Source organism: Notamacropus eugenii, chromosome 4, assembly GCF_028372415.1.
Source record: "Notamacropus eugenii isolate mMacEug1 chromosome 4, mMacEug1.pri_v2, whole genome shotgun sequence".
Classification (NCBI taxonomy): Eukaryota; Metazoa; Chordata; class Mammalia; order Diprotodontia; family Macropodidae; genus Notamacropus; species Notamacropus eugenii.
Genome location: NC_092875.1, coordinates 55,355,667 through 55,383,170, shown reverse-complemented (window position 1 = coordinate 55,383,170; position 27,504 = coordinate 55,355,667). Strand labels below are relative to the sequence as shown.

The 27,504-nt window shown below is 38.8% G+C and overlaps 1 protein-coding gene across 3 annotated transcripts in view; it reads left to right on the top strand.

The window, feature by feature from the left end:
- Positions 1–27,504, top strand: part of SUGP1 (SURP and G-patch domain containing 1) — a 44,346-nt gene that overhangs the window by 6,890 nt on the left and 9,952 nt on the right. For all 3 annotated transcript variants that reach the window (XM_072601112.1, XM_072601113.1, XM_072601111.1), the window contains 9 exons: positions 2,868–3,039; positions 6,060–6,163; positions 9,125–9,352; positions 10,588–10,711; positions 10,983–11,086; positions 12,052–12,175; positions 14,689–15,023; positions 25,825–25,931; positions 26,853–27,030. In XM_072601112.1, the coding sequence (XP_072457213.1) occupies positions 2,868–3,039; positions 6,060–6,163; positions 9,125–9,352; positions 10,588–10,711; positions 10,983–11,086; positions 12,052–12,175; positions 14,689–15,023; positions 25,825–25,931; positions 26,853–27,030 (1,476 nt within the window). The remainder of the gene's footprint in view (positions 1–2,867; positions 3,040–6,059; positions 6,164–9,124; positions 9,353–10,587; positions 10,712–10,982; positions 11,087–12,051; positions 12,176–14,688; positions 15,024–25,824; positions 25,932–26,852; positions 27,031–27,504) is intronic.

Genomic DNA, 27,504 nt, shown 5'->3' with positions numbered 1-27,504 from the left:
TTGGAATGTAAACAGTTTATCTTTGTATAGTCCCTTATCTTTGTTCATTTGTATTTACCTTTTTAATATTTCTCTTGACTCCTGTGTTTGCACTTCAGAGTGCTCTGGGCTTTTCATCATGAAGTCTTGAAAATCCTGTTTCATTAAAGGTCCATTTTTCTCCTAGTCAGATTATACTCAGTTTTGCTAGGCAAGTAATTCTGGGCTGTAAGCCTGTGTATATGACTTTATGCATATTGCAAGCCCTCTACTTTTATATATATATAAAATTTTTTTAAATTCTTGCTTAATCTCTTCCAGGAATTCTAGTTGAATATCTGACCAGTTGTGTTTTTCTTTGAGCCTTTGCTTGTAGATATTTTGGAGTCATTTTCTTCTGGGTTTGTGTGACATCTCTGTTACTGTAATATTGACTTATGGTGGGATTCTTTTTTTTTGTCTGCTTATTCTTTCAGCCTACTTCCTGATGTTGGACTTCTGGTTAGGAGCAGGGTTCTCCTCCTAGGAAAAGTCTGGGCTGGTTCTACTACTCCTTTTGAGTGTTGTGTTATTCTTGGATATATAGGGACCACTCAGGCTGGGGTCCTGCAAGCTTTGAGTTTACTCAAAGTTGTCAAATTTCTGCTGTCCTGAAGTATCTTTCTGACCTAAGTTTTGGTCTGAGCAACAGATGTATGGCCTTGCTCTGTTTGGACTACTGTTGGCTTCTACTATGCACCCATATATGTATTACCCTGATTCAGGCCCTCTTTATTTCTTGCCTGGGCTCCTTTAGGTGTTGAGATTCCTGTAAGCCACCCTACACACAACTGCCAAAGTACTTTTCTTAAAGAGAAGGATTCACTATTTTATTCTTTTACTCAGTGAATTCCAGTGGGCTCCCTGTTACCTTTGAGAAGAAATTTAAAGCTCTTTACAGTCTGGCTTTAGTTTACCTTACCCGTTACCCCTTTTCCTGCTTTCTGTGGTTCAGTAAAACCATCTTTCTTACTATTCATATCTAACATTCCATTTCCTGTCTTTTTACCTTTCACTTCCTAGGAATATACTCCCTTTTTACCTCCTTTTCCTAGAATTCCTCAACTCAAATACTGCCTTCTACATAAAGTCTGTCATAATCCCATCAGCTGCTAGTGGGGTACCTCTCCTTTTTCTTGAATTTTATGTGAATATCTATGTATGTACATGCTGGTTTCCCTTTGATAGAAGGTAAACTTCTTGAGGGCAGGGGCTAGTTTCATTTTTGTCTTTGTTGTGACAGTGCCTGGTGCATAGGTGCTTAATAAATGCTCATTGATTGGTGTCAAAACCCTGCATGATATTCCAAACAACTTTAAATGTGCACATGAATATGTGCTTCAGCCAAATTGGCCTGTTGAGAGTTTGCCAGTTCATGCCCTTTCCAGGCCCCCTTGAGTCTTTACTTAGGCTATTCTGTTTGTCTGGAACGTTCTCTCTGTTCTGTGCTTCGCTTATTCCATTCCATTCAACCAACATTTATTAAGCTAAGTTAGGTAAGGCTAGGCAAAAAGCACTTGTGTCAGCCAGTTTACCAAGTGCTAGGGATACAAATACAAGCAAAAAGAAAGATGGTCCCTACCCTTGAGGAGCTTACATTTAATGGGGGAGGACAACACATAAAAGAGAGCCGTAGATGGAAAATGAAAGTTGGCTGACCTAGGACTCTTCACAAAAGGAAAGCCTCAGGAAAAAGCAGTGAGAGGAAGGGAACCAACCTGCAGGTGAGGGGTGTACCCTTTCAGGGTAAGAAGACCACAGAGGTTATTGGATGTTCTGGGGTAGTGACAAGTGTCTAACATGAGACAACAGCTGAGGCATGGTTTTGACATCTGGAAATTCAGGAGCAGAGGGGAAAGCAACTTACTATGTGCCAGACACTGTGCTGTGCGCTGGAGATACAAAGACACAAATGAAAACAGTTCTTGCCCTTAAAAAACTTATGTTTTCCTTAGGGAAGGCAACAGAGACAAAAAAGTAAATTAAAAATAGATGTTAGCAAATTACAAGGCCTGGCTCATATCCCATTAACTTTGAGTCCTCTGATCAATTTATTATAGAGTTACCTTCCCTTGAACTTAATTATGCACTTAGATGCTGTGTTGAAGTGTGTGCTCCTGTTAGCCAGACTCCTCTTCCATATGCAGAACTCTTAGATTGGAGCTGGTAGGGACCTCAGAGACCATCTAGTCCAATCACCAATCATGTTGCCCTTCTGTTAAAAAACACTTTGAGTGATTCTTTATGACCCACCCAGACTCCTCCACCTAGCATGCACCCTCTTTCCAGTCTTCTATCATATTCTACTCCTCTTTGTGATTCCGCCAGATTGTGTCCACCTTCCTGCCTTTGCTTTCGCTTTGCCCCACTTCTCTATACCTAGAATGCCTAACCCTCATTTCACTTCATCTGCTCTGATTTTTTACTCGTTCAAATCTTGTCTATCCTTTTCCTTCCATGAAACCTTCCTTCTCTTTCATTGACCTTCCCTTATTCCTTTAGTAAAGCTTCTTCCCACCTCAGAACTCCCCTAGCACATGATTTGCCTCTGATGCATTGATCATGTATCACTTCACACTATTGTTAGTTGTGTGTTCCTCATATCTTCCTACTAGAGTATGAGCTTTATGAGGACAAGAGACCATTTTCATATCTTCTATTGCTTAGCAGAGTGTACTGTAAAATGTATAGTGTAGGCATTTAACAAGTGTTTGTTTAGATGATTTTCTAGCTAGATGGTAAACTCCTTTAGGAAAGGAGCCTTTACTTTTTGTATCCCCATTGCCTGTTTAAACTGCATAAGGCTGTTGAATGATGATTTCCGATGGTCTTGTGTTTTACCTTTACAGGAAAAGCCAACAGGTGGTTTGGGATTGCACCACCTAAATCTGGGAAGATGAACATGAATATTCTTCATCAAGAAGAACTGATTGCTCAGAAGAAGCGGGAAATTGAGGCCAAAATGGAGCAACAAGCCAAACAGAGTCACGTGGCCACTCCCCAGCCCCCACCACCCAGGGAGTGAGTATATCCCTGAGAGCTTTTTAATGTATTCACAATATCTCAGGTTTATTGTCTGCCCAACAACATCTTAATGATTATATTCATTCAACGAACATAAAGCACCAGCTGTGTGGAAATTCTGTGCTGAAAGTACAAAGGAAGGAAAACAGACCTTGGTCTCTCAGAACCTACAGCCTAATAAGGAGGAAAGATGTGTACACAGTCAGTTGTGATACTGGGAACAGGACAAAGGATAGGACCAAGGAAAGTGCGAAATTTGAGGAAGGCAAGATAGCTTGCATGGGGGGAGTGGTTAGAGAAAGTTTAATGGAGGAAGTGGTCATCTGAATCGGGCCCTTAGTTTCTTTTGAAACTAAGTTCAAGCACCACCTTTGACATGAAGCTGACAGTGTTGTATATATTGCGTATACATAATATACATAGAGGTGCACGTTGTCTCTTCCCCCCTTCGAATGTAAGCTATGTGAGGGCAGGGAGTGTGTAACTTCTACCTTTAGTTCCTAGTTTCTGTCACATAATAAGCACTTAAATGCTTATTGACTGATTAAATAGAGACTTCATTAGATAGTAGGTGGGGAAGGAGTTTGTTCCAGGCATGAAAAGTAGTGCAAGCAGAGGGCCAAATAATAGTCCAAATTAGTTAGAATGTATAGTATATACGGTAGGCATGAGGGCGGGACATCACGGGATATATCTGAATGTCTGCAAAGAGATTTCTCAGTGATTTCAGCTCTGACTGATCAAAACAGGCAAATTTTAATAAAAGATCTGCCACAAAAAGCTGAGGCCTGGTCTTAGCTAACCAAAAAACATTTAGGAAGAGTGTATATGTATACTTCTGTTGATCATTTTATTAAGGGACCAAAACTCACCTTAAAAAATACGTCAGATTTAAACATGATATTCAGTTTAATCACCATCATTTAAGGAGATCGGCCCAAAGCTTCTCACTTTCAATGTGCCAAGTCAGATTTTACTTAGAACAGCAAGAGCCTCTCACCGAAGAGCATCAAGAGTAGATTACAGTGTGGTTGATTGAAAGTTGGCAAAGTGGTAGATTTATCATCTGAGAGGCAGCTTGACGTAGAAGAGTGTGAGCCTTAAATCAGAAATTCCTGGTTCAAATCCTACTGTTTTGATCATGGACCGATCACAGAAGCTCTCACTGCTCCTGGCAGATATCTAAGACCAGAAGTCACAGACAAGTTACTGATCTGCTTTGGAGGGAGTTAGCATACTAGGTTCTGTGTGCTAATTAAATCACAGATCTAGACAAAAAAAATTAGATTTATAAGAAAACAGTAGCTTCTTTACAATTGCCTCTCTATTTTTCTAATGGCAGTTTACATATAGAGCCAATAACCATTCTTAGCTCCTGGGCTTGTACAAAAACAGGTGGCACCAGCTAACTCCTGAATGAGATTCAAATTGATGGTACTGGATAGTTGGTATAATTGAATGTATTAGAGTGCATGAATAATTGAACCTTTATTCCTTTTATGTACTATTTTGTATACTGATAATAATTGAATAATTGAAATCTTTAAAGACTATGAGATCTTCATTTAGGTGGTGCCCATATTAAATTAAATCCTCTGACCCAGCCATACCACTACTGGCCTAAACATTTATAACTGATCTTTTGGTAATGGCAAAGAACTGAAAAGCAAGAGGGTGCCCATGAATTGAATTGAATTCTTGAATTCAAATTAAAATAATTGAAATCTTTAAATATTTGACAAGTACTTTTCTTCCAGTTAAACCTAGCTTATATCTAGGTGGTTATAAATATAAGTAGCCCCTTCCAAACCCACTTTGGGAAGAGAGAGAAGGCAGTGTGGTGGAGGTGTAGAGAATGCTTTGGATCTTAAAGTTTTGTTTCACATTAGGTAAAAGGACTGAGGGAGTTCCTTACCTACTAGGTAAGAAGAATGATTGTCACTGAGCTAAATAGAATCCATTTTTGGCATTGACAGGATGAAATTTGTTGTCTTCCCCCCTAGCGTTTCACTTGCACTACTTCTCACCTCATAACCTCAGTTATCAGGGTTTTTCTACCTATCCCTCAGCATCTCAGAGCATGTATAAGGTCCTATACTTGTAGTTAGGAAACACTGGATTCATGTCCCACCTTAGGTGCCTTCTGGCTGGGTGATCCTAGACCAGTTCTTCATTTCTCAGTTCCTCAGTTTCTTCTGTAAAAGGCAAGAATTGAAACTATGGCTTCTTAGGTCTCTTCTAGCTCTAAATCTGTGTTTATCCCTTTCTACTCCTACCACAACCATCCTAATTCATGCCCTCATTTCTTCCTGTCTAGACTGTGCAATAGCCTCTAAATTGGTCTTCCTCTCCTCCTTGAGCCATCTTCCCCATCACTGTTAAAGTAACAGCACTTTGATAAAATATGACTAGACTGTCACTAGGATAAAATGCTGATACCTCCTTTTGTCATTGAAAGACCTTCACAGTCTGGCTCTAGTCTGTCTAATCAGGCTGATCCTACGTTACTTCTCACATAGAGAATTCCAGCCAAACTGACCTCCTTGCTATTCCTTGTGCAGGATGTTTCATCTTCCTGGTCCATGCCTTTACACAGGCTGTCTGTCTCCCATGCTCTGGGTGCTTCCTTTCTTTACCTCTGCCTCTTAGAAGCCCTGACTCCCTGGAAAGCTCCATTGAAGTGTCACTCCTTCCTGGTTCCACCTGTTGTTAGTGTCTCTGCCCCAAAGCATTGTTTATTTTGTATATACCCTGTATTTATAAGTGAACATCTTATATTCCCCCAAGCAGAATGTCAGCTCCTTAAGAACGAGGATTGTCTTACTTATGTATTTGTATACCTGCTGCCTAGTGTAGGACCTGGCACATTCACAAGTATTACATAAAAGCTTGATGATTGTCATTCTTTGCTTACCTGGTCTAAAACTTGGCAGGTTTCCTTGTGGTTTTTTTTATTATTAAAAAAAACCTTTTTTTTTTTTGTCATCTGATATCTGTTCCTTTTGTTTTGGGCTTAGAATTACAAGTGCACCAAATGCTGCTTCTGTCTCTAACAAGTTTGCCAATGACGGCAGCTTCCTGCAGCAGTTTCTGAAGCTGCAGAAGGAAAGATCCTGCACAGGTAAGTTCATTTCAACCTAGGAGCCTAGAGGATTCTGGGAACTTTGGTTTTAGAATCTCTTGGAACCATGCCTCAGGCATTCACTCAATTATTCAGCATTCAGCAGACATTTGCTAAGTTTCTACTATATGCTGATCCTTTGAAAGGTACAAAAATAAATCAGAAATGTGTTAAGAATCTTAGAGTTTCACTAAATATATGAGACATATTTACAGGTAAATATAATAGAAATTAGAAAGCAGTTAAGTACTTAAGAAGAGGCAGCATGGCATAGGGCAGAGATTCACAAACTTTGCCAACTCAGGATCCTTTTACACTCTTAAAACTTGAAAATCCCCTGAAGAGCTTTTTAAAAAAATGTGAGTAATCCCTATCACTAGTTATCATATTAGAAATGAAAACATCTTAGTGTTATTATGAAAATAGTTTTAACCTTGCAAATCTCCTGAAAGGTTCTCAGGAACCCTTAGAGGTCCTTCAACTGAACTTTGACAGCCCTTGTTATAGAGGATGTAGAGCTGATCTTAGAGTCAGGAACCAAAGATTTCAATCTTACTCTGACTCGTACTAGTTGTGGGGCCAGTCCTTCAGGGCACTGAAAGTCTCAGTGCCTCAGGTAACTCAGACTGAGATTTGTATTGGTGGCAGGAGCTTCTACTCCAGAAAGTCCTTAATCCAAGGAAATAACAGATCTAAACCTCTCTCTCAGAATAGTACATAAAAGGAATAAAAAGTGCTGTAAGATTAAAGAGATAGGAAAGATTATGCCTAATTTTGAATCAAGGTGGTAAAGAGATCAGGCAAGGCCTCATGGAGGGTGATGTTTGAGAGACAGCAGAAGGTCAGTACAGCAGAGTACATTCTGGATACGGGGGAAGAACAAGAAGTTTGAACGAATGCTTTTCAGGGTAAATGCTTCATTGTAGTTGAATTATTTGTATGAGGGGGAATAGTGCAATTTAAGGCTGTAATGGTAGTTTGGAACCAGGTGACATTTTGTAGGACTTGAATTTCAAGTTAAAAAGTTTGAGCTCTATTTGTTAGCCAGTAGAGAACCACTGAAAGCTTTTGAATAGTGAAGCTTTTGAATGATGACATCATCAGAGCCATGCTTTAGCGGAAATTAATCTGGATTAGCTTCCAGTTTGATGCAACCCAAGGTCAAAGCTGTTTATTTTTAACAAACCTCATCTCTTTAAAGCCTGCTTTTGGAAAAAGAGCTTATGTAGAGAGTCCTAACCACTATATTTTATTTGAAATTAAGAGACTTGTTTAGGCATTCTAAGGTTTGGCATTAATACGAATTAATGCAATATCCTAATAACATAATAATGATAGCAATAAATGACAGTATATTACCTCATTTGATCTTTATGGCACTTGTGAGGTGGGTATTCCAATTATACATAGGAGGGAACTGAGTCTCAAAGGTGAAATAACTTGTCTACTGCCATGAAATAAATTGATCTTATGGGCGCCACTTATCTACAGATCTCCTAATCCAGAGTTGTTCTCATTATATCACACTACTTGTTTCAGAAGTCAGTGTTGTTTCAGTCTGATGTAGTAGCCAGGAGGCAGCATTGTATATTTAAAGAGCAATGGATTTGAAGTCAGAAAATGGGATCAAATCTACCTGTATGACCTTGAATAATTCCTTCCTCTTCTATGCTCATAAATTTACTTATTTGAAAAATTAAAGGATTGAATTAACACTGTAAGGTCCCTTCTAAATCTAAAATCCTATGATTTATAATTTTTACGTTAATTAACCCTTCTGTCTTCTTCCCCCTTTTCCTTTCTGATTATATTTGTCTTTTTCATTGATACTTAGTACCTACACCAGAAGTCAGGCTGATAAGAGTTGACATTAATGGTAATAACAGAAAGAATAGAGAAAAGCAAATTTTTTTTGTTTTTTTTTTAATTAAATTTCATTTTTAAAAAGTTAACAAGTATTTATTTTCTCTGTCACCTAAATATCTATTCCACTCTTTCATCTCCCAAAAAAGAAAATCAGTATCTTTGTAACAAATAAGCATAGAAAAGCAAAACAAATTCCCTACTGGTTGTGTCCAAAACTAGTATCTGTCAGGAGATGAGTAGTATTCTTCATCATTGGTCTTCTGGAATCATTGTTGATCACTGTGTTGATCAGAATTCTTAAATCTTTCAGAATTTTTTCTTTTCTATAGTTTTATTGTTAATAGTGTAAATTCTTCTGGTTTTGCTCATTTTTCTTTATATCAGTTCATACCAGTCTTCCCAGGTTTCTCTTAAGGTTCTTTAATTTAAGTTTTCTACAACCTTTTTCTATAAATTTTTATAACTAAGTTGTTCCTTTCATCATTTTTTATATTATATTAGCATTCCTTTACACTTATTATGTACATAACTTGTTCAACCTTTGGTCAATTCATGGGCACCCTGTCCAGTTTTTGCCATCACCAAAAGAGCAATTTTAAATGTTTAGACCAGTAGTGGTATGGCTGGACAAAGGATATGTACTCAATTTAGTAATTTTGGGGGCATAGTTCCAAATAAAACAGAATATTTTGCACCTTGATTCTACTCTGTACATCAAATAGGTTGGTTTGATTTGAAAATAAATTCTTATTAATTGTTAACATGGTAACTTAGTTTTGACTAATTCTTGTGAAAGGGGGGGAAATGATTTTAAAGTGGAATAGGAAGAACTTAGGACAGATGTAAGAAGGAAACTGCATTCGAAAAGGTTGCTCTTGGAATAGAAATGATAAGTTTTGAAATCTTCTCTGTAAATGTAGAACAGATGTACATATCTCTAAGGTTATTTATGTGCGACAATGCCTGAAGACATGATAATAGGGCTAGATGCCTTCCTGAGGCCCTGCCCCACTGTAATTCCATGTAGTGGTGGCTACCTCTGGTAAATGCTATTTTTTTCTTTTGTTGCTGTCATTGCTCTTCTTTCCTCCCAAGATGCTTCTCCAAGTTCTGCCTGTGCTCCCTCTAATGTCTCTACCTCAAGCACTGGGAAAAGACCAATATTGATTGGAAAGAGACCCAGCCTGGGAGTGAGCAATCCTCTCAATCAAGTAAAGAACTACTCTCATGCCAAGCAGAGCCCTGTGGCTAACCGCCTGAGTGTCTTCCAGTCTCCAGATGATGATGACGAGGAGGATTATGAGCAGTGGTTGGAAATTAAAAGTAAGTGTAGTGCTGCCCCCTCAACCCCTCAAGTTTCCTTATCAGTTGTCCTATTCAATGGCAAGAGGAGTGTGAATACTGGACAAACCTAGATTTCCAATAGGGACTGTCTTTTGGTTGAATGACAAGTGTGGTTTGCCTTAGAGAGGGGATCCTAGTGTTACTCATTCTTGTGTATAAGTTAAAGGGAACTTCATATTATGGAAGACACCATGTTAAAGTGGAAGGAGCCCTGAACTAGGAGTCAGGAGACTTGAATTCTGTGTACTAGCATTGTTACTAACTGACCATGTGACCTTGGGAAAATCCTTTTCCCTCTCTGAACTTGTTTCTACCTTTATATAATGTGGTTCCTTTTCTAAGGTCCTTTGCAGATCAAACTAAGTGGATTCCTAATTCTTATTCTCTCCCATTCTCCCCACCCCACGTTGAGTCCATTTGATTCGCTCATCTCAGTCTCTAAATGAGTCCTGGAAATTCTACTCTTCTTCCATTTGGATCTTCCTGGAGTCTTCCATCCAGATTTGACCAAGGACTCATGTGGGTAGAATGGTAGAGGAAGTCTGTGTTACTCTTAACTGTTCTTGTCCTGGGGGGAAATAGTGATGTTGGTCACTGGCACTTTCGTTTCAGTACCTTGTACTGATTCTAAGTCTACTATGGGAAGAGTCAGGAAGGGAGGTCATGACTACCATTTGGGCTGCAGAAGCTTGTTTGTAGTCTAGGGAAGGAAAGCTGTGGGAGAGGGATGTTCCTTAGAAAGGACATGCTGTAATGGCAGACATCCTGTAGGTGCATTGGTGCTGCTCTGGATTTAGAGATCATTGTATCTTAGTAGGAAGGTAAAAGCTAGTTATTAGCTTCCAGTTTAATTACACTGCAAGTTCCATGTACACTACTTCTCCCCTACTCCTAGCAACAAAAATTTACTCATTGAAGGCTATATTGAGGGTATGTTAGTGTCTATTCTGAATACTCTCTGGCAGTGACCCAAGTGGATTCAGGTTTTTCCTTTCCCGTACATTTCATGAGATTATTCAGAATTACATCCCTGCCCCCAGCAGTCAGTCACTGGTAATTTGTACACCATACTAGGATTACTGCCCCCATTTCATCCCTCTTCTTCCCTCCCTCCCCCATCCCATTCTTGTCTGTTGTTGTGGTTCTTAGAAATAATGTGCCTGTTGACTGTTGGGTGTATGAATTGAACCCCAGTACTGACAGCCTGCTTAAAGTTTTACCCCCAGAGGATGCGGAGACCCGGAAAGTGGTAGAGAAATTGGCCAGGTTTGTGGCAGAAGGAGGCCCTGAACTAGAAAAGGTTGCTATGGAGGACTACAAGGATAACCCTGCATTTTCGTAAGTATAACTGTGCTTAATTTATTTTTAATCTGCTTATTGACTTCTGATAAGGTGTGGAGGCTTGTATGTATGATTGATTCATTTTGTTGATGAAATTTTCATTGAAAGAGCTTTTGAACTCTGCCAGCAGCTCCAGGTGTGAAACCTCTCAGAGCTTATATTACATTAAGATGTCTATAAATTACCTTTAGAGATGTTTCCATCAAAAGCTTTAGAATTAAACTGTCAAAGTAACATGTTGCATGACTTTTTCTGACCATCTTTCCAGATTTTTGCATGATAAGAACAGCAGAGAATTCCTGTACTACAGAAAGAAAGTGGCAGAGATGAAAAAGGAAAACCAGAATGCCCAGACACCATCTTCTCAAAAAGGTAGAGGAGGGCACTGCTGAGTTGCTGTGCAGAGGGTTAGAAATTCTTTCCCTTGTATTAGGTCTGGACGGGCCACAGAATAGGCTGCAGAGTTCCTATTGAGGCATCACCATGCAAGCCAGTTGAAAAAAGCAGCAGCTTTATTCTTTCCCAAGTAGCAGAAGCTCAGCTGCAAATACAAAAGGTGTTTTAAGGTTAAGATGACAGTTTTCCTTATACAGCATGGGGGGAATTAAAAAAATTTTTTAAGATTTCATTGCTGTAAATTTCAAATGAAAAATGAAAAATTTTAAGTAGGCATCATATTTTAAATGGGGTAACATCCCAGTGAATGATAAACTGCAATGGGGAAATGGGCAATGGGGAAAAAATTGATGGTTGAGCAGATATAGTTTTTTAAGGAGTTTCCCATAAAGAGCCTATTGCTGTTTAATTCCCATATTCCTTCCCCTTATTACTTCTATTCAATACAGGGCTCCTTTAACAACCTTCTCCCACAGTTAAGGATGAGATGCACACTCAACCAAAATTGCCTGGAGAAGCTGTCATGGGGGCAACCCTGTATTTCTTTCTAATTTCATTGCCCTGGGCCTAGCCTAGACAAGTCCCATATGTGGTGCCTTAAACAAAGCATCTGTCTGGACACAGAATGTCTCTCAAATTCCTTCTTGTCCTGAATACAGGGTACAAACCTGGATTCCAAAAGAGAAAGTCTGTGTCCCAATCCAAAGACAGATGTTGTTTAAATTTAAATTTAAATTCTTGGCCAGGGGTCTTTCAGGGCAGTCAGGCTAGTAAGCACCACAATTTGTTCCCAGTGAAGTAACCTGATTACCGTTTGCCTGTTTTTCTTTGTATCATTCCCCCAATAAACCCCTCTCTTGCCCTTGGGGTTCTTAGAACATATTAGGCTTTTGACTGTTGGGTGTGGTGAGTTGAACCCAGTACTGACAGCCTGCTTAAAGTTTCACCCCCAGAGGATGAAGAGACCAAGACTTTTGCTGAGAAGCTGGCCAGGTTTATAGCTGATGGGGGTCCAGAAGTGGAAACAATTGCCTTGCAGAACAACAGGGAAAACCATGCATTCAGGTGAGATGATAATGGTTGCAATTAACATTTGTGGGAAGAAAGCAAGCCCTCAGGATTCAGCTGACTGTAATACTGCTGATGTATACTGTCTGCGGAAGTTCTGTTTTTGCTTGAGGATATAAAAAGATAACTAGGTTTAATGAAGTTGGCCTTCTAGGCCCCCAGCTCCCACAGTATACAACATATGGCACTTCTGGTCTTGATATAACAATGTTATAATAAAACAATTCACATTTATGTAGTGCTGTTAAGGTTACAAGACACCTTCCTTGAAATAGCCTTTTTTGTAGGTAGTGTGAGCATTCTTACCCCATTTTGGAGATAAGGAAACTGAGGTCTAGAGACATTTCTGACTTTTTTTGTGTTAGAACCAGGATTCAAACCCAAGTTTCAACTCCTAATTGAGTATTCCTTCCACAAAATTATGCTGACCTTCTGTGCTGTGTGTCTCCTGGGCTGTTTTCATCAGTTGACAAGCTATATTTACTAAATAGTTCAAGATAGAAGTCAGCTGTCTTTTATAGTGTTATTCCTGGGTCTATGTCTTCTGTCCAGGCTAATATATAAAAATTTATCCTTGTATAAGGTTGTTCTGATGCATGTCCAGTGTTATTTACGTGGGTATAACTCGTATAATCTTGTCCAGATGCACATCAAGAGGCAGTGTGGTACAGTAAATAGAGTGCTAGACTTAGAATCAGGAAGACATGAATGAATCTCACCTCAGACACTTAGTAGCTGGGTGACCCTGGCTAAGTCATTTAATTTCTTTCAGCCTCAGCTTCCAGATCTGCAAAATGGGAACAATAAGTTCCCACAGCTCTAACCTTACCGGGTTATGAAGATCAAATGAAATTTTTTGTGTATTACACTTGGCAAATATTAAAGTATTGTATCAACACCAGTTAGTATTATTATTCCACTATCACGAAACCCTGCCTTTCCATCATTTGCCAGTGGCCTCTTCATCAGTATTCCTATGGAACTATTGGATGCCTGTATCTAGAAACCTCCATTCCCAGTCTCTTCCCTGCTCATGGACAGACTTGTTTATTATTGGGACAGAAAGTCCTGTGCAGCCTAACCTTTTTAGCTTTTTAGCCTAGAATGGCCATAGGCTATAAAGACCTGCATTTATGGCAAGTCTTTTATGGTGCACTTGCCATCAGGTTTATTTCTGTGACCCAGGTAGGACACTTCTGTTGTAGTTCTGCCTTTTGGATAAATTCTTTATCAGCTTTTCTGAGAGACTCATTAGTACAAAGAATTTGACTGTCTTCTGTTCAAAAGTAGCTCCTACAACTTATAAAGTTGTTTTCAAGAGGACTCTTTAAAGCTGCTCTTCCAGTGGATTTAAAGTCAAGTTCATCAATTAATAGCAAACCATTTTATTTTAAATGTTGTTGCCATTTTGGCTCACATCCAGACTTGGATTGTTTGTTTCGAGTGGCATTTTAAAGAAAATGTCCATATTTCAAGTTTTGCACTCTATTAATTCCCTTAAAGCTTTAGGGAGATATAATTCATGTCTACATAGCACCTAATATTTGCAAACCACTTTTTCTCCACATCTTTAAGAGATGGTTTAATGAGCTACTTTGGCTAAAGAAGAGTCACACCTGATCGCCAGTCCTTTGGTTCTGAACTTTTCTAAACTTAGCTAGGTTAGTCCTCAGAAAACAGATCCACAGGCCTTCACTGAATCTATATTATAAGCCTTTTCAATGTGGTTAGGGCAATTAGTTCTTATGTGGTGTTGGCATAGCCATACAAGAATTCAGGTTCACCTCCAGCCACACCCTGATGAGGAGTCAGAGTAGTACTTAAGAGGATATTTTTTATATAAAATTCAGAATTTTCTAGTACAAAGGTTGTGCTCATTTCAAATCTATCATCTAAAGCAACCTAGCCAAGATCTAGGCGAAGACTTTTTCTAGATATGGGATTGAGGGAGTCAAAAATGTTTTCTTTTTTGGGTTTTGTTTGATAATAAAAGGTTGTGACAGTGTCTGGTTGTCACTACTACCACCCCACTGTTCCCCCACCATTATTAAATATGTGGGCTGTACTATGATTTTCACGCTGTTCCTCAGACCAGTTAGTAAAAACTTTTGCTTTCAAATGAATCCTTGAAAATATCCTTTGGTCAGCATGGATTCTGGAACCTACTGTAGGTGGAAATATGTACTCTCCCTCTGATACAGTTGTTATATTCTTAGGTAGCTGTTCTGAGCAGACAGAATCTTTACCTGCCAGAGCTACAGTCAAGTAATGACAGAATCTGAGTGTCTGGAGCGAATTAAAATTGGCAGTATGTTGGGGAAGTAATAGTTGAGAGAAGCTCTATGAGTTTACATTGACCTAAAATAATCCCAAAGCACTCAGTGTTGTCCTACATAGATACTTGCAATAGTTGCCCTTTTGGAAAGTCACTGATGCCCTAGAATAGTAGTACACTTGATCCCATATTGCTTGGTCTTCTTAGTTAGAAATGCATATATCCAACTTTATAGGTTTTTATATGAGCCGAATAGCAAAGGATATAAATACTACCGACAGAAACTGGAGGAGTTCCGGAAAGCCAAGGCCAGCTCTGTAGGTACAGCCCCCACACCTGATCCTGCTCTGAAACGGAAGACACCTCCAGAGGCCCCTTCTTCCTCTTCATCTACGTCCCCTTCCTCCACCTCCACCATTTCCACCACTCCAGCTCCTGGCAAGACAGCAGCTGCAGCTACAACCAAAAAGAAAAGGAAGAGCCGATGGGGCCCAGAGGAGGAGAAGGTTGAACTGCCGCCACCTGAGATGGTCCAGCAGGATGTGGATGCCTCCCCTTCCCCTCTGTCAGGTAGTAACCATTGCCTCTTTTGAAAAAAAATCTATTTAACTCCTTTCTACCAACCCTACGTTAGTCATGCTCAAATTAGGTTAGTTGGACTTTTCTTCTTAACTGCATGTTACCTTCAGCATATTATAAGTCAAGCAGATCTATAAACAGGGGCACATGACAAGTTTGTCTCCCTGCCTCAGCAGCCCTAGATGCAGCCTTGCATCTAGCTTTCTTTGTATGCTGATGGAGATAAAACTACTTTATCTCATGATTGTGGAAATTGGATGTATCATTTCTTAAGTTATCTGGAAAATCCTACTGTGCTCTGGCTCATTAGGGTATTTCCACAGCTACCACTGAAGGATGGTTTCCTCTAGGAGCGGAGGTGGTCAAAAGAAGCACTTGTCAGAACCTGAGTTCAGCTACTGCACATGTTCATCACAACTCTCATCAGCAATTTGATCCTTCCTTTATTAAGGAAAGATCACAGAAGGGACTTGGTATGCATTTGGCAGGACTCATCAGGAAAGCTTGATTGCGGATATTGGTGCAGTTTTCAGTTCTAATGCGTAGCTGTTACACTTGATTTGCCTCCCTAAAATGAAGAAATCTGTGTGAAATTGAGCCAATTATTTTATTTCTTGGAGAATTCAATCAGTGCCCAGAATGTGGTACATTGAATTCTTTACTGAGATTTTATATTGAATTCTTTACTGAGATTTTAAATTGATGATGGGGAGAGGAAAAGCCTTTAGTAGAAAATTGTATCCAGTGCTAGGTTCCACATTGTAGGGGGAATCTGACAAGTTGGAACATATTGAGTAAGGGGAACCAAGATGAAGAGAACATTCAAAAAACGTAAGTTGAGCACATGTTGAAGGACTTAGGGATGTTTACTCTGGAGATGGGACAATTCTCAAATATCTGGTTCCCACTATTAAACTGGCAGGAAGAAAGGACTTTGTGAGTCTTAAAGCACTATACAAATGTGATTTATTATTATTCCTTTTTTGAAAAAGTTTGTATTCAGAATTTTAGTCTTGAAAGCGTTCTATCTTCAGTGAACTGACTTGCCTTCTTGAATCTTAGGCCATAAAATCCTACCTATCTTTTCTCAGACATTTTTGCAATCTGTTTTCCAAGAATTTGTGGTATAAAGATAAATTAAGGATTTAGCTGCTTATTGACTTCATTGGCATGAAATTTACTTTGTTTCTGGGGTGATGGAAGTAGAGGGCACATAAGAAAAAGATTGAAAGTTTTTTGTCAAAAGAATTCTTAAAAGCTGTCACAGCTTTTACCTTCCTAGGCCTCAGTAACTTCCTGATTAGCTTCTCATTAGTGAGTTGACTTAGGGGTCCAGTTAGATGAAAGTAATAAACCTGAATGATAAACAACTTGAAGAACACCTTTTAAAGTCTTTCCAGAGAAGGGCTTCAGTCAGACTATCAGCGTAGCATATGAAACCATGAACTCTTTGAATGGAAAATCCTTTCCTTGTAATTCATATGAATCATAGTCCTAGTTATGGCATTAACAGTTGACATTTATGTAGAGTTATAGTTTATTGGAGGAACTGATTTTGGGAGTCAAATGAGCCAGTTTTGTGTTCTGATGACCATTTATTACTGTGTGACCTTGGGCAAGTCACATTTTCTCTGTATGTACTTCAGTTACCTCACTTATAAGATGAAGGAATTGGACTAGATGACCTTTAAGATACCTTCCATCTTCACAATTACAATCCTGTGACTTATTTTGTGCTTTAAGATTTAGAATTTTTAACATTTAAAAAACAAATTTTTTACCAGCATTTATGTGGCACATTAAAGTTTGCAACTTGCATTACTTTTAAAATATCTCATTTTATCTTCACAATAACTCTGGGAAGCAGATGCTGTTATCTGCTGTTATCTCCATTTTGTAGGTGAGGAAACTGAGGCAGATGGGTTAAGTGATTTGCCTAAAATCACAAACCCTAGGAAATGTCTGAGGTTGGATTTAAACTTAGGTGTTGATGACTTCAAGTCCACTGTTCTAACCATTGCAGCACCTTGTTGGCTTTCTCATTTTTTCTCACAACCTTCTGAGCTAAGTATTACTGTTTTCCCAGTTTTGTATCCGAATGAGACAAGTATGTCAGTAAGCACCCCAACATACACAGTGGGGCATGCTATCACAGGTTCTTAGATTTGCATTCATAAAAGAAAAGCAACTTTCAAAGGATTAACAATCACTTTAATCAAACATATCATTCCTTTAACCAAACATATATCATTCACTTAATTCAGGGGAATCAGCACCCTGAACTTCAAAGAAAATACAGAGAAATTACAGAAATTTCAGAGAAAATACAGAAAAATATCAACAGACATGGCTTCCTCTGCCTGAATTCAACAGACAGTTGGACCCCAACTATCTGACCATAGTTACCAGAGAGGGAAGCACAACACCTGGGTTCTCAAAGCTGGGGGTCTCCTTTAGTGGCTTCCCAGAGTCCTCATCTGGCCAAACAAACACTTCTAGTCAGTAAGCCCTAAAGTAATCAACAGACATGGCTTTCTCTGCCTGACCATAAGTCAGCAGATAGGTACAGCTGTCTAACCGTAGTTACCCGAGAGCGAAGTATGATCATGGAGGGCTTGGGAGGGAGGGACTCCTTAGCAGCTTCCCAGAGTCCATATCTGGTACTCAAACCTAATTACAAAAACTAAGCCCCAAAATAAAACCTCATCCTCAGAGTATTTATATACTTTTTAGAGCCAGATGGCAACATACGTCTTGAGAACATGTGTCTTATTAACAAAAGGCTGCACCTTCTTACAAATCTTCCCTGGCCCAACAATGGGTGGGAAAGATCCTCCTCAGTCACATTCAAATAGAGGCATTATACTTCTTGATTATACTAAAACAAAAACAGCAAACGATCCTATTTTACTTGCCAGTACAACAAGGCTCAGAGATTAAGTAATTTACTTAGGGTTACATAGCTACTAAGTATCATCTCATGTATTGTATTCAGGTTAGATGATCTCATATTAGTAGATACTTGGACAAATTGGAGCACTTACAGGCAATGAATTGGGCTACATCATTCTTTAACAACTGCCAGACTCTGGCAAATTTTTACTAGACCACAATACTGTTGTGGTTTTTTTAATTAAATTTTTTTTCAGTTAACAAGCATTTATTTCCTCTTCCTCTCACTCCCCTGTCCATCACTCCCTCTCCCCCGCCCCCAAAAAACAACCCCAAACACCTGTCATAATACAGATAGTCTAAAGCAAGGCTCAAAAGAAGAGATACTACTGCCCCACCCCTTTGAAGATATAGAAGATTTACAAGTGTTCAACGTTGGACATAGTTTCAGAATTTTTTAGTGTATTCATCAGTTATACTGATTTATTTCCTCTTTTTGCTTGTTTTTAAAATGACTGTTTAGGAGGAAGAGGGGAACAAGATACTGGGGAAAACTATGGTTGTGTGAAAAAAGTAAGACACCAGAAAAAACTTACTTTAAAAATACACAGTTAAGCAAAATAAGTTCTCATATTGGCTAGTGTTCTTAACTATTAGCCCTCTGAAATAGTATTTCAGAGTTGTTCATTTTTATAGTGCTGTTAATAGTATAAATTGTTCTCCTGGTTCTACTCATTTCGCACTGTATCAATTCATAGATTTGTCCAGGTTTGTCTAAAACTATTTTTTGTCATTTTTTTACAGCATGGTAGTATACCATTACACTTATATATCATGATTTATTCAGTCTTTGCCTAACAGATGAATAGCTTCTTAGTTCCAGCACTTAGCACAGTGCGTGGCACATAATGGGCATTTAATAAATGTTTATTGATTAATTGATTCTTTGCCTCCAGAAAAAGAGCTGCTATATTCATATGGATTCTTTTCCTTATTCTTTGATCTCTTTGGGAGTAATAGTGGCATTTCTGGGTCAGAGGGCACACACAATTTAATAACTTTAGGGTTCATAATTCCAAATTGCATTTATGAATGTATATCAATTCTTAGCTCAGCCAGAAGTGAATTAATGTGCCTGTTTTCTCAGCATTTGTCATTTTTCTTTCTTGTCTGCGTTGGCAATCTGATGGTATGAGGTTGAACCTCAGAGTTGCTTTAATTTTGCAATTCTCTAGTTATTAGTAATTTGTAACATTTTTTTCACATGATCATAGCCATTTTGGATTTCTTCTTTTGAGAACTGATTTTTCATATCCTTTGCCAATTTGTCAATTGGGAAATAGACAACAATACTGTTACTACTGAAGGTCCTTCTTAAAACCTAAGAATGTTAGGAAACAGTTCCAGTTCGTCCTCCTTCAGTTGCCTTATACCTTATCTTTTCCTTGTTTCCTGCCCAATAAGGCAATCCTCAGTACAGAATCTTGATGTTTCACCAGTCTTCAGCATAATTTAGGTTCAAAAGCCCAGGACTAGATAAGACTGCTAAGATCTGTTCCAACTCTAGGGTCAAAGATTCTATGATTATGCTATGAGCAATGATAGATTTACACTGTGCCATCACAAAATTTTTGAATGGGCTTTAAGAATGGAAATCATGTTTTTGGGACTAAATTTTAATTAATTCAAACATCTATTAAGTGTGTACCACATACAGAGCAGCATTATGCTCGTTAGGCATTGAAGGAGATAGAAAAATATTTAAGACATGGCTTCTGATTTTGTGATATGTAGCCTAGTAAGGAAGATAAAACACACAACTATGCAATGAATGTGATGTGTAATAATATAATCTACAATATGACAATAATTATAGAGTAGCTTTATCGTTGTATAGCCATTGATACCTATGTCCATGGCTTTATGTCCTCTATGCTGCTTTACTTCATATATTACGACACTGCCACCCTTTTTATCTAAAAGCTTTTTTTCATATCTTTTGTTTGCATTTCAACTGTTTTTCCCAATGAATCCCTCTTCCTGCATTTCTTATAACAAAGAATAAAAAGGGGAAAAACAGTTCAGCAAAGCTAATCAAAATTGAACTCGTTTTTCCCAAAAACTTTCCCTCTTCCAAATTTCCCTATTACTGTCCAAGATACCACCCTCAAAGAGAAGAAAGTAATTGTGGAGAAGGTACAAGAAGAGGAGTTTGTCTTCGCAAAAAGAAGAGCCGCCTCCTCATGAGAGAGCAGGGGAGATGTCTGACCCATGAAAGGAGGAGGAGGAGGGAGGAAGGAAGTGAAAACTCTCAGCCAGTGACCTCAAATGTTTTTGGTGAAGCATGAAACAAGGTCCTCAGCAGAGATAATAGTGGTTGGGAGCAGGAGCCCTGGAAGGCTTAAGAGACAAGGAGGTTTTTTTTTTTTGTTTTTGTTTTTTTTTTTTAAGAGGAGCTGTGATGAATTGGATCAGTTATAAAGGGGTAGAATGATTGCCTTGGCTGCAAGTGAGGGTCCAGTTGAGATTGGATAGCAAGTTTGTAGTGGATCCAATCAGCATAGTTTCATAATTTTCTCTAGTTTAACCTGCACTTGAATCAGAATCCCTTATATGATGTCACTGATACAAGTAGTCATCCAGCTTTTTCTTGAGGCTCCCTACAATAAGGGGGAACTCAACACATATCAAGGCAGACAAATACTACTTTTAGGACAGCTTTGGTTTTTAGGAGTTTTAGTTTTTATGGGCATATAGACAGTTGATATAATAGCTAGAGAGCTGGACTCAGAATTAGGAAAACCTACTTTCCCCTTCTGCTTCTTGAACACACTTGACTGTGATCAAAGTTAAGACACTTAACTTTTCAGAGACTCAGGCAGCTAAGAGTATAACTTAAACAATAGTTGCTGATCTTCATTGTTTGAGGGAGTTTCCTTATCAGAAATTCCTTTTCCCGGTGAAATCACTGGTCCAGGTCCTCCCTCTCTCCAACTGAAAACTAGGAAATTTTCCTTTCAGGCCTAAATTTGTCTTTTTTGTTTGTTTGTTTGTGTCCATTACTTTTTGTGTCCACTGAGGCAGAACAGAAAAAGAAATCTCTTCCAAATTGACAATTCAGATGTTTGAAGGTAATTATTAAGCTCCCTCTGCCTCAGCTATCTTCGTTAGGATAAATTTTCTCAATTCCTTCATCTCGTTCTGAAATGGCATGCTCTTCATCTTTCTTAACCTGATTGCTTTTTTTTTTTACTTGCTGCAGTTTGTCTGTTCTTCCAGAAATATGGTCCTAGAACTGAACATGCTACTTGAGATATGGTCTGTCCAGAGCAATTAGATTGAAATAACCATTGAATTGAAAAACTATATGACTGGTTAGAGTGTCCCAAACAGAAAGGTGCTGGCGTTGTTTAAGGAGTGGAGAATAGTATTCAGTCAAGCTTAAAAGGTAGGAAGTACCAAGTTCATAGAATTCCTTGAAGTCAGGCTGAGTTTTCTTGTTAGCCACTTTATAATCCTGAGCAAATGATGATATGATCATTCCGTTCCTGAGAAAAATTAATATAGCAGCATTCACAGGAGAGATTGGCGTGGGAAAGAGAAGGAAGGTAGGGAAAGGGGGTAGGTAGCTTTTGTGAATAGTTCAAAAAAACTGTTAAGGAAGATCTGTACTAGAAGAATGCCATTAGAAATAGAGGATGAATTCAAGAAAGATTTTTAAGGCAAAATGAATATGACTGGATCACAAGATATGATTGCTTTTTAAGGAAGTGTCCAGATAAATTTGATATCCAAGAAAGGAGCCTGTCCAAAAACCCCAGGCAAACCCATGATTTCACATAAGTATATTTAGATTTCAAAATATGAGTAATAAATGAAGTCATCTGGAGGTCCTAATGCTGGATGCAAACTTGACCTCTTAGGGATCCTGAAATGCAGTGGGGTATGACTTTTGAAGAACCTTGAATCTCGTTAGAATATAAGGTCTCTGCTAGGAGCGATGTTTTTGTTCTTGAAACCCTAGTATCTAGCAGTACCTGGCCTAACTTAATAAATACTTGTTGATTGACTGATTAGAAATTCAGGAGACAAAAGCCAAGCAAATTTTTATGTGTCCTCTATATTTTGGGGAAAGTTGAATTCATTGTTCAGGAAAAGGTTAGGTTGAAGTTTAATATAGAAAGTCACTCCAGGAAAAATGGAAAGTTATCAAGAATGAAATTCTAAAGACCAAAACAGAAGCAATTCTGATGAGAAAGAAGCATTGTCTAAAAAGACTGATGTTGACACAAAGGGAGCTCATTAATCAATTTAGATTTTGTTTTTCTTTTTAATTTTTCACATACATTCTGTTTTCAAATCACTTTCATTTCTGAATATATCCCTCCTCATCTCTCCTGCCCAGTGAATGACCCCTTGTAACAGAAGTTGGCAGACTTTTTCTATAAAGGTAAACATTTTAAGGTTTTGTGGGCTGTGGCAAAATCAAGGATATTCTGTAGGTACACATATATAACGAGAGAAAACAAATTTCCACCTTTTTTATTAATGAAATTAAAAATATAGTAATAACTGAGTGTAATTTTTGCAGTACAAGTATACTAATGAGAAGAATAGAATTCTTTTTTAGGGGGGTTAACATTTTGCTTATTTGGTTTAAAGTTATTGTTCTCTGTATCATCAAAATCTGTTGCAAATGTTCATCTGTTAATGCTGGTCTGTAATGAGATTTTAGATTTTTCATCTTTGAAAAATGTTCTTTCACACATATAGGTTCTGCCAATGCTGATACCAGTCTGTAACACATGATTTTGAGCATATTCATCACCTGGAAGACAACTATAAAATTCTTTTAGATCCTTCTCCTGATATTTGCCTTTTAGCAAATCAATACATTGTAGATTAATAATTCTTCCAATTGAAGGTTAGGTAGAAGCTCCTTAATTACACAATCAAATGGATTTAGAAATATGGAAATTTCTTTTGCACTTGCATTGAGGTCTGAAAAAATGCTGCCAGAACTGTTCCTTGAGCTTGGAAAATATGTCTGCTTCAGTTTGTGAGAATGGAGATATCTTTTCTTGTTTTGACTTTTGACTGCACAGGAAATGGATAAAGCAGTTTGACATGATTTGTGATTCTAACAATGTTTTCATCAAATTGACTTTATTTTAGTGTAAGTTTTGCATTTAAGTGTTGTTTTGTCTTGTAATTTTAGGTTGAATTTATTGAGAATTATTATCAAATCTGCAGCAAAAGCTAATTTCCAAAGCCATGCAATGTTTTCATGATAGTGATTGAGAAATGGTATTTCCCATTTAGAAAAATTTCATTTTCAGCCCTGAGCTCAAAAAATCATAGTATAACTCTCTTTTCCCTTCTCTTTTCTTGTTTTAACATTATGGGTATGCATTGATAATAAAAAAAAAATCACAACGTGGCAATATGTATAGCACAATATTGCACATTATAGCTACTTTACTGCAGTTGTAGTGCACCGAGCAGCAGTGTAAAATATGAGAGTGCCACATAGGATTTTTTCACAGCTGTTCAACTCTGCCTTGATAATATATAAATGAATTAGTGTAGCTCTGTTTCAGTAAAACTATGTATGGATGCTTAAATTTGAATTTCATATAATTTTCATGTGTCGAGAGAGAGAGAACACAAACACAAACACGAACACAACACACAGGCAGTTCAGCAAAGTAACCATCATTCCAAATTGGCTGTATAGATATCATACCAAGTCTGACAGTATATGTAATATTCCTGTAGACCCTACCACTACGTCTGCAAAGAATGAAGGTATAAACCTGTCCTGCCCCAATCTCTCTACTGACCTCTTATTTTTTATCTACAGCTGTCCTTTAGTCATCTCAAACTCAATGGCCCATAGCTATCTTAAACTCAGCACCTCTAAAACTGAACTCATTACCTTTCCCCCTAGCCCATGCCCTGTGGCTATAAAGAGGGCAGAGGGCAATGCCATCCTTCCAGTCCTTTAGGCTTACAACCTAGGTGGAGGTGCTGATCACCTCACTCCTGGACTTTAGCAATAGCCTACTGGTAGGTGTGCCTGCCTCAAGTTTATCTCCAGTCCATCCTCCATTCAGCTGCCAAAGTGATCATCCTGAAAGCACAGGTCCCAGCATGTCAACCCTCCCCCCAACTCAATGAACTCCAATGATTCCGTTTCAACTCCAGGATCAGATACAGAATCGTCTGTTCGGTATTCAAAACCTTACATAACCTAACCCTTTTTTACCTTTCTGATGATTGCATTCTCTGCCATATACTCTTTGATCCAGTGATGCCGGCCTCCTTGGTGTTCTGTGAACAAGACACTCCACCTGTTGGTTCTGGACATTTTCTCTGGCTGTCCCCTATACTAGAATGTGCACTTTCTTTTCTTCCCCCCCATCTGTCTGTCAGTCTGTCATAAACTATTATCTTCCTTTAAGTTTCAGTTAAAATCCCATTTCTATAGGCAGCCTTTCCCCAGTGCTTCTTAATTGTAGTGCCTTCCCTCTTTTAATTATTTCCTGTTTATCCTGTAACATGGCTTGTTTGTATGTGTTTGATTGCTTGTTGTCTTCCTTATTAACGTGAGCTCCATAAAGGTAAGGATTGTCTTTTACCTCTTTTTGTATCCTAAGAGTTTAGCACTGTGCTTGGAACATTGTAGATATTTAATAAATGTTTATTAACTGACTGACTCTTTGCAGTACTCACTGCTTCTCTTTCATTCAGTAAACATTTATGAAGTGTTTACTATGTGCAATTCTGGGCCTTAAGGGAGTGAGATGGAAAAGTAAATAAAACTGATCCTGGCCTTAAGTGTGTTTACTGACTTGTATGGAAAATAAAGACAGTAGGTAGCCATAGTACAGATTAAAATATGACAGTTGCATAAGAAGAATGTAGAATGCTATGAGTTTAGATAAGGAAAGACTCACTTCGAGCTGAGGGGCATGGGACAAATTTTCATGGGGTTTGGGGGTAGGGCTTGGGGAATATCCAAGGCCAAGAGGAAAAGAAATCTACACTGAAGTGGTGATGTTGGTGCTCTCTAAATTTAACTCCTTGGAACAAACCTCTGATCACCGTATCCTAGTTGCAACTTTTGTATGTATAAAGGTACAGAGACTAAGTGACATTTTGGGGAGATAGTATAAAATCTAATTTGGCAGGAGCATAGACTATATGAAGGGGAATGGTGCAAGAAAACCGCAGAGATGCACTTGAATCATGTAGTCCTTGGATGCCAGGTTAAACAGTACAGATGTTATTTGCTTGCTAATAAAGGACTTTGAGGAGAAAAGTAATGTGCTCACAACAATACATTTATGTTTTCCAACTAGTATTAGTCTTGGTAGAGATTTCTGGTGCTTTTTTCTCCCCTTTCACTTAACTTTGTTTTCATCTGGCTTTCTTAGCCTGTGAGCTCCTTAAGAACAGGGACTTTTTCCTCTCTTTGTAGCCACAGTGCTTAGCATAGTGCCTGGCACATATTAGAGGCTTAATAAGTGTTTATTGGCTGACTTTTTTCTGAATATACTTATGATACAGGGGATACCTAGATAAGGAGGCATTAAGAAAATAATACCTTAGACTTATGTTTTGGTTTTAGATGTTCTTTCATTTGAGCCTCTCCTGAAACTTGGAGCTAGTGCAGAAATACTCATTAGGGTGAAGTTATTGTATTCAAGTTCCCAGTGCTTAGTCAGTAGTGCAGTCAGGGCTCAAACCCCTGTTTGAGATCTTGGCCCAGTTGACTTGGGAATCAGGTGGTGCTTTTACCCACTTGAAATTTTTATGACTTGGGTCATATCTTCCTCTGCCTGGAATAGTAATCGAGTACCTTTCTCAGTGACTGTCTTAATGTACTCTCTTACAGTTCAGGACCTTAAAGGGCTTGGTTATGAGAAAGGAAAACCTGTTGGCCTTGTGGGGGTGACAGAGCTCTCTGATGCCCAGAAGAAGCAGCTGAAGGAACAGCAGGAGGTAAGGCTGAGTCACTCCTCCTTGCATGTGGAGCATTCTGGTAACAGTACCAGCTGACATTTCTTCAAGGTTTATAAAATCCTTGACATGCAGTACCTCAGTTGGGCTTCTCCTCAGTTGTAAATCCATGTATTTCTTTGTCCTAAGCTGCCACGGTTAGGAGGAAAGCCCTAGTCCAGAGTTGGGAAACCTGTGGCTTCAAGGCTGCCTGTAGCCCTCTAGAGCCTCAAGTGTGTCCCTTTGACTGAATCCAAACTTCACAGAACAAATCCCCTCAATAAAAGGATTTGTTCTGTAAAACTTAGACACAGTCAAAAGGCCCCAATTCTAGGACCTAGAAGGCCTTGAGGCTTCAGGTTCCACACCCTTGCCTGTTCCCTGAGGAACAGCCTGCACCAAGAATGTTAAAAGGACATTGGCAGGCTGCAACTCCCTGGGAGCACTGATCATTAGGGGACTCGTTTTGGAACTTGAGGTAATCATTTCTAATGCCCTTAGTTAGGAAGGGCAGCTACTAAAGCTCCAGCTTTGATTTTCATCACTCTGTAGGTAGCCGGGAGCAGCATTATTGCCTCTATTTACATATAACGAAATGAAGGTTGAGAGAAGCAAGGTGACTCACCCAGCTCTCTAAACTAAAATTGAGATTCAAACTTTGGTCCCCTCATTCCAGCTGATAAGTAGTGAAGAAACTATCATCGCTTTCTGGGTCATGGCGTCTACTTCAGTTCCAGGGTGGTGCTGGAAAGGCAGGTTGTGAACGTCCCAGAACAAAACCAGCTTTCAGGTGCATGTTGGAGGATGTTATCCAATTTCTCATTTTTCTCTAATTATTAATTATGTAGTAGCTTAGCCAGTTAACCTGGCAAGCGATGGGACTTTTCTTGTCATAGGCTGGAGCCTGATGTTATCTCCCCTCAGATGCAGCAGATGTATGACATGATTATGAAGCACAAGCGGGCCATGCAGGACATGCAGCTTATGTGGGAAAAGGCAGTCCAGCAACACCAGCATGACTATGATAGTGACGAGGAGGTGGACAATGAGCTGGGAACGTGGGAGCACCAACTTCGTCGCATGGAGATGGATAAGACACGAGGTGAGTCCATGATCACAGAGGCATAGGTTTGGCCTGGGGACCATCCACATGACTTAGTGGCAATTAGGTTTTGATCCTGGTGCAAAGGAACAGGGAACCTTGGAGGTCTGGGTACACTTTGGGAGTGTTTAGTCTGAAGAAAAGAAGACTTGAAGTGATCTTGTCCTTGAGGGTTGTCATGAGGTCAAGAGAGATTTATTCTACTTAGTCCCCAAGGAACTAGTGTGTGAAAATTATAGAGATGCTTATTTCAACTCAGTATAGCGACACACTTCCTAATAGGACAGTCCAGTAACAGAAAAGGCTGCCTCATGATGCTGGTCTTGAGGCTAGGTGATCACTTAAAGAGGATATTCTCATAGGGAATTAATGTATCAGGCAGGACATTGAATTACAAGACATTCACTCTTCTTTCTAATTCTGAAATTCCTTGACTGAGAACTCTGGTCTCAAGATCTGGAAGACATCACAACC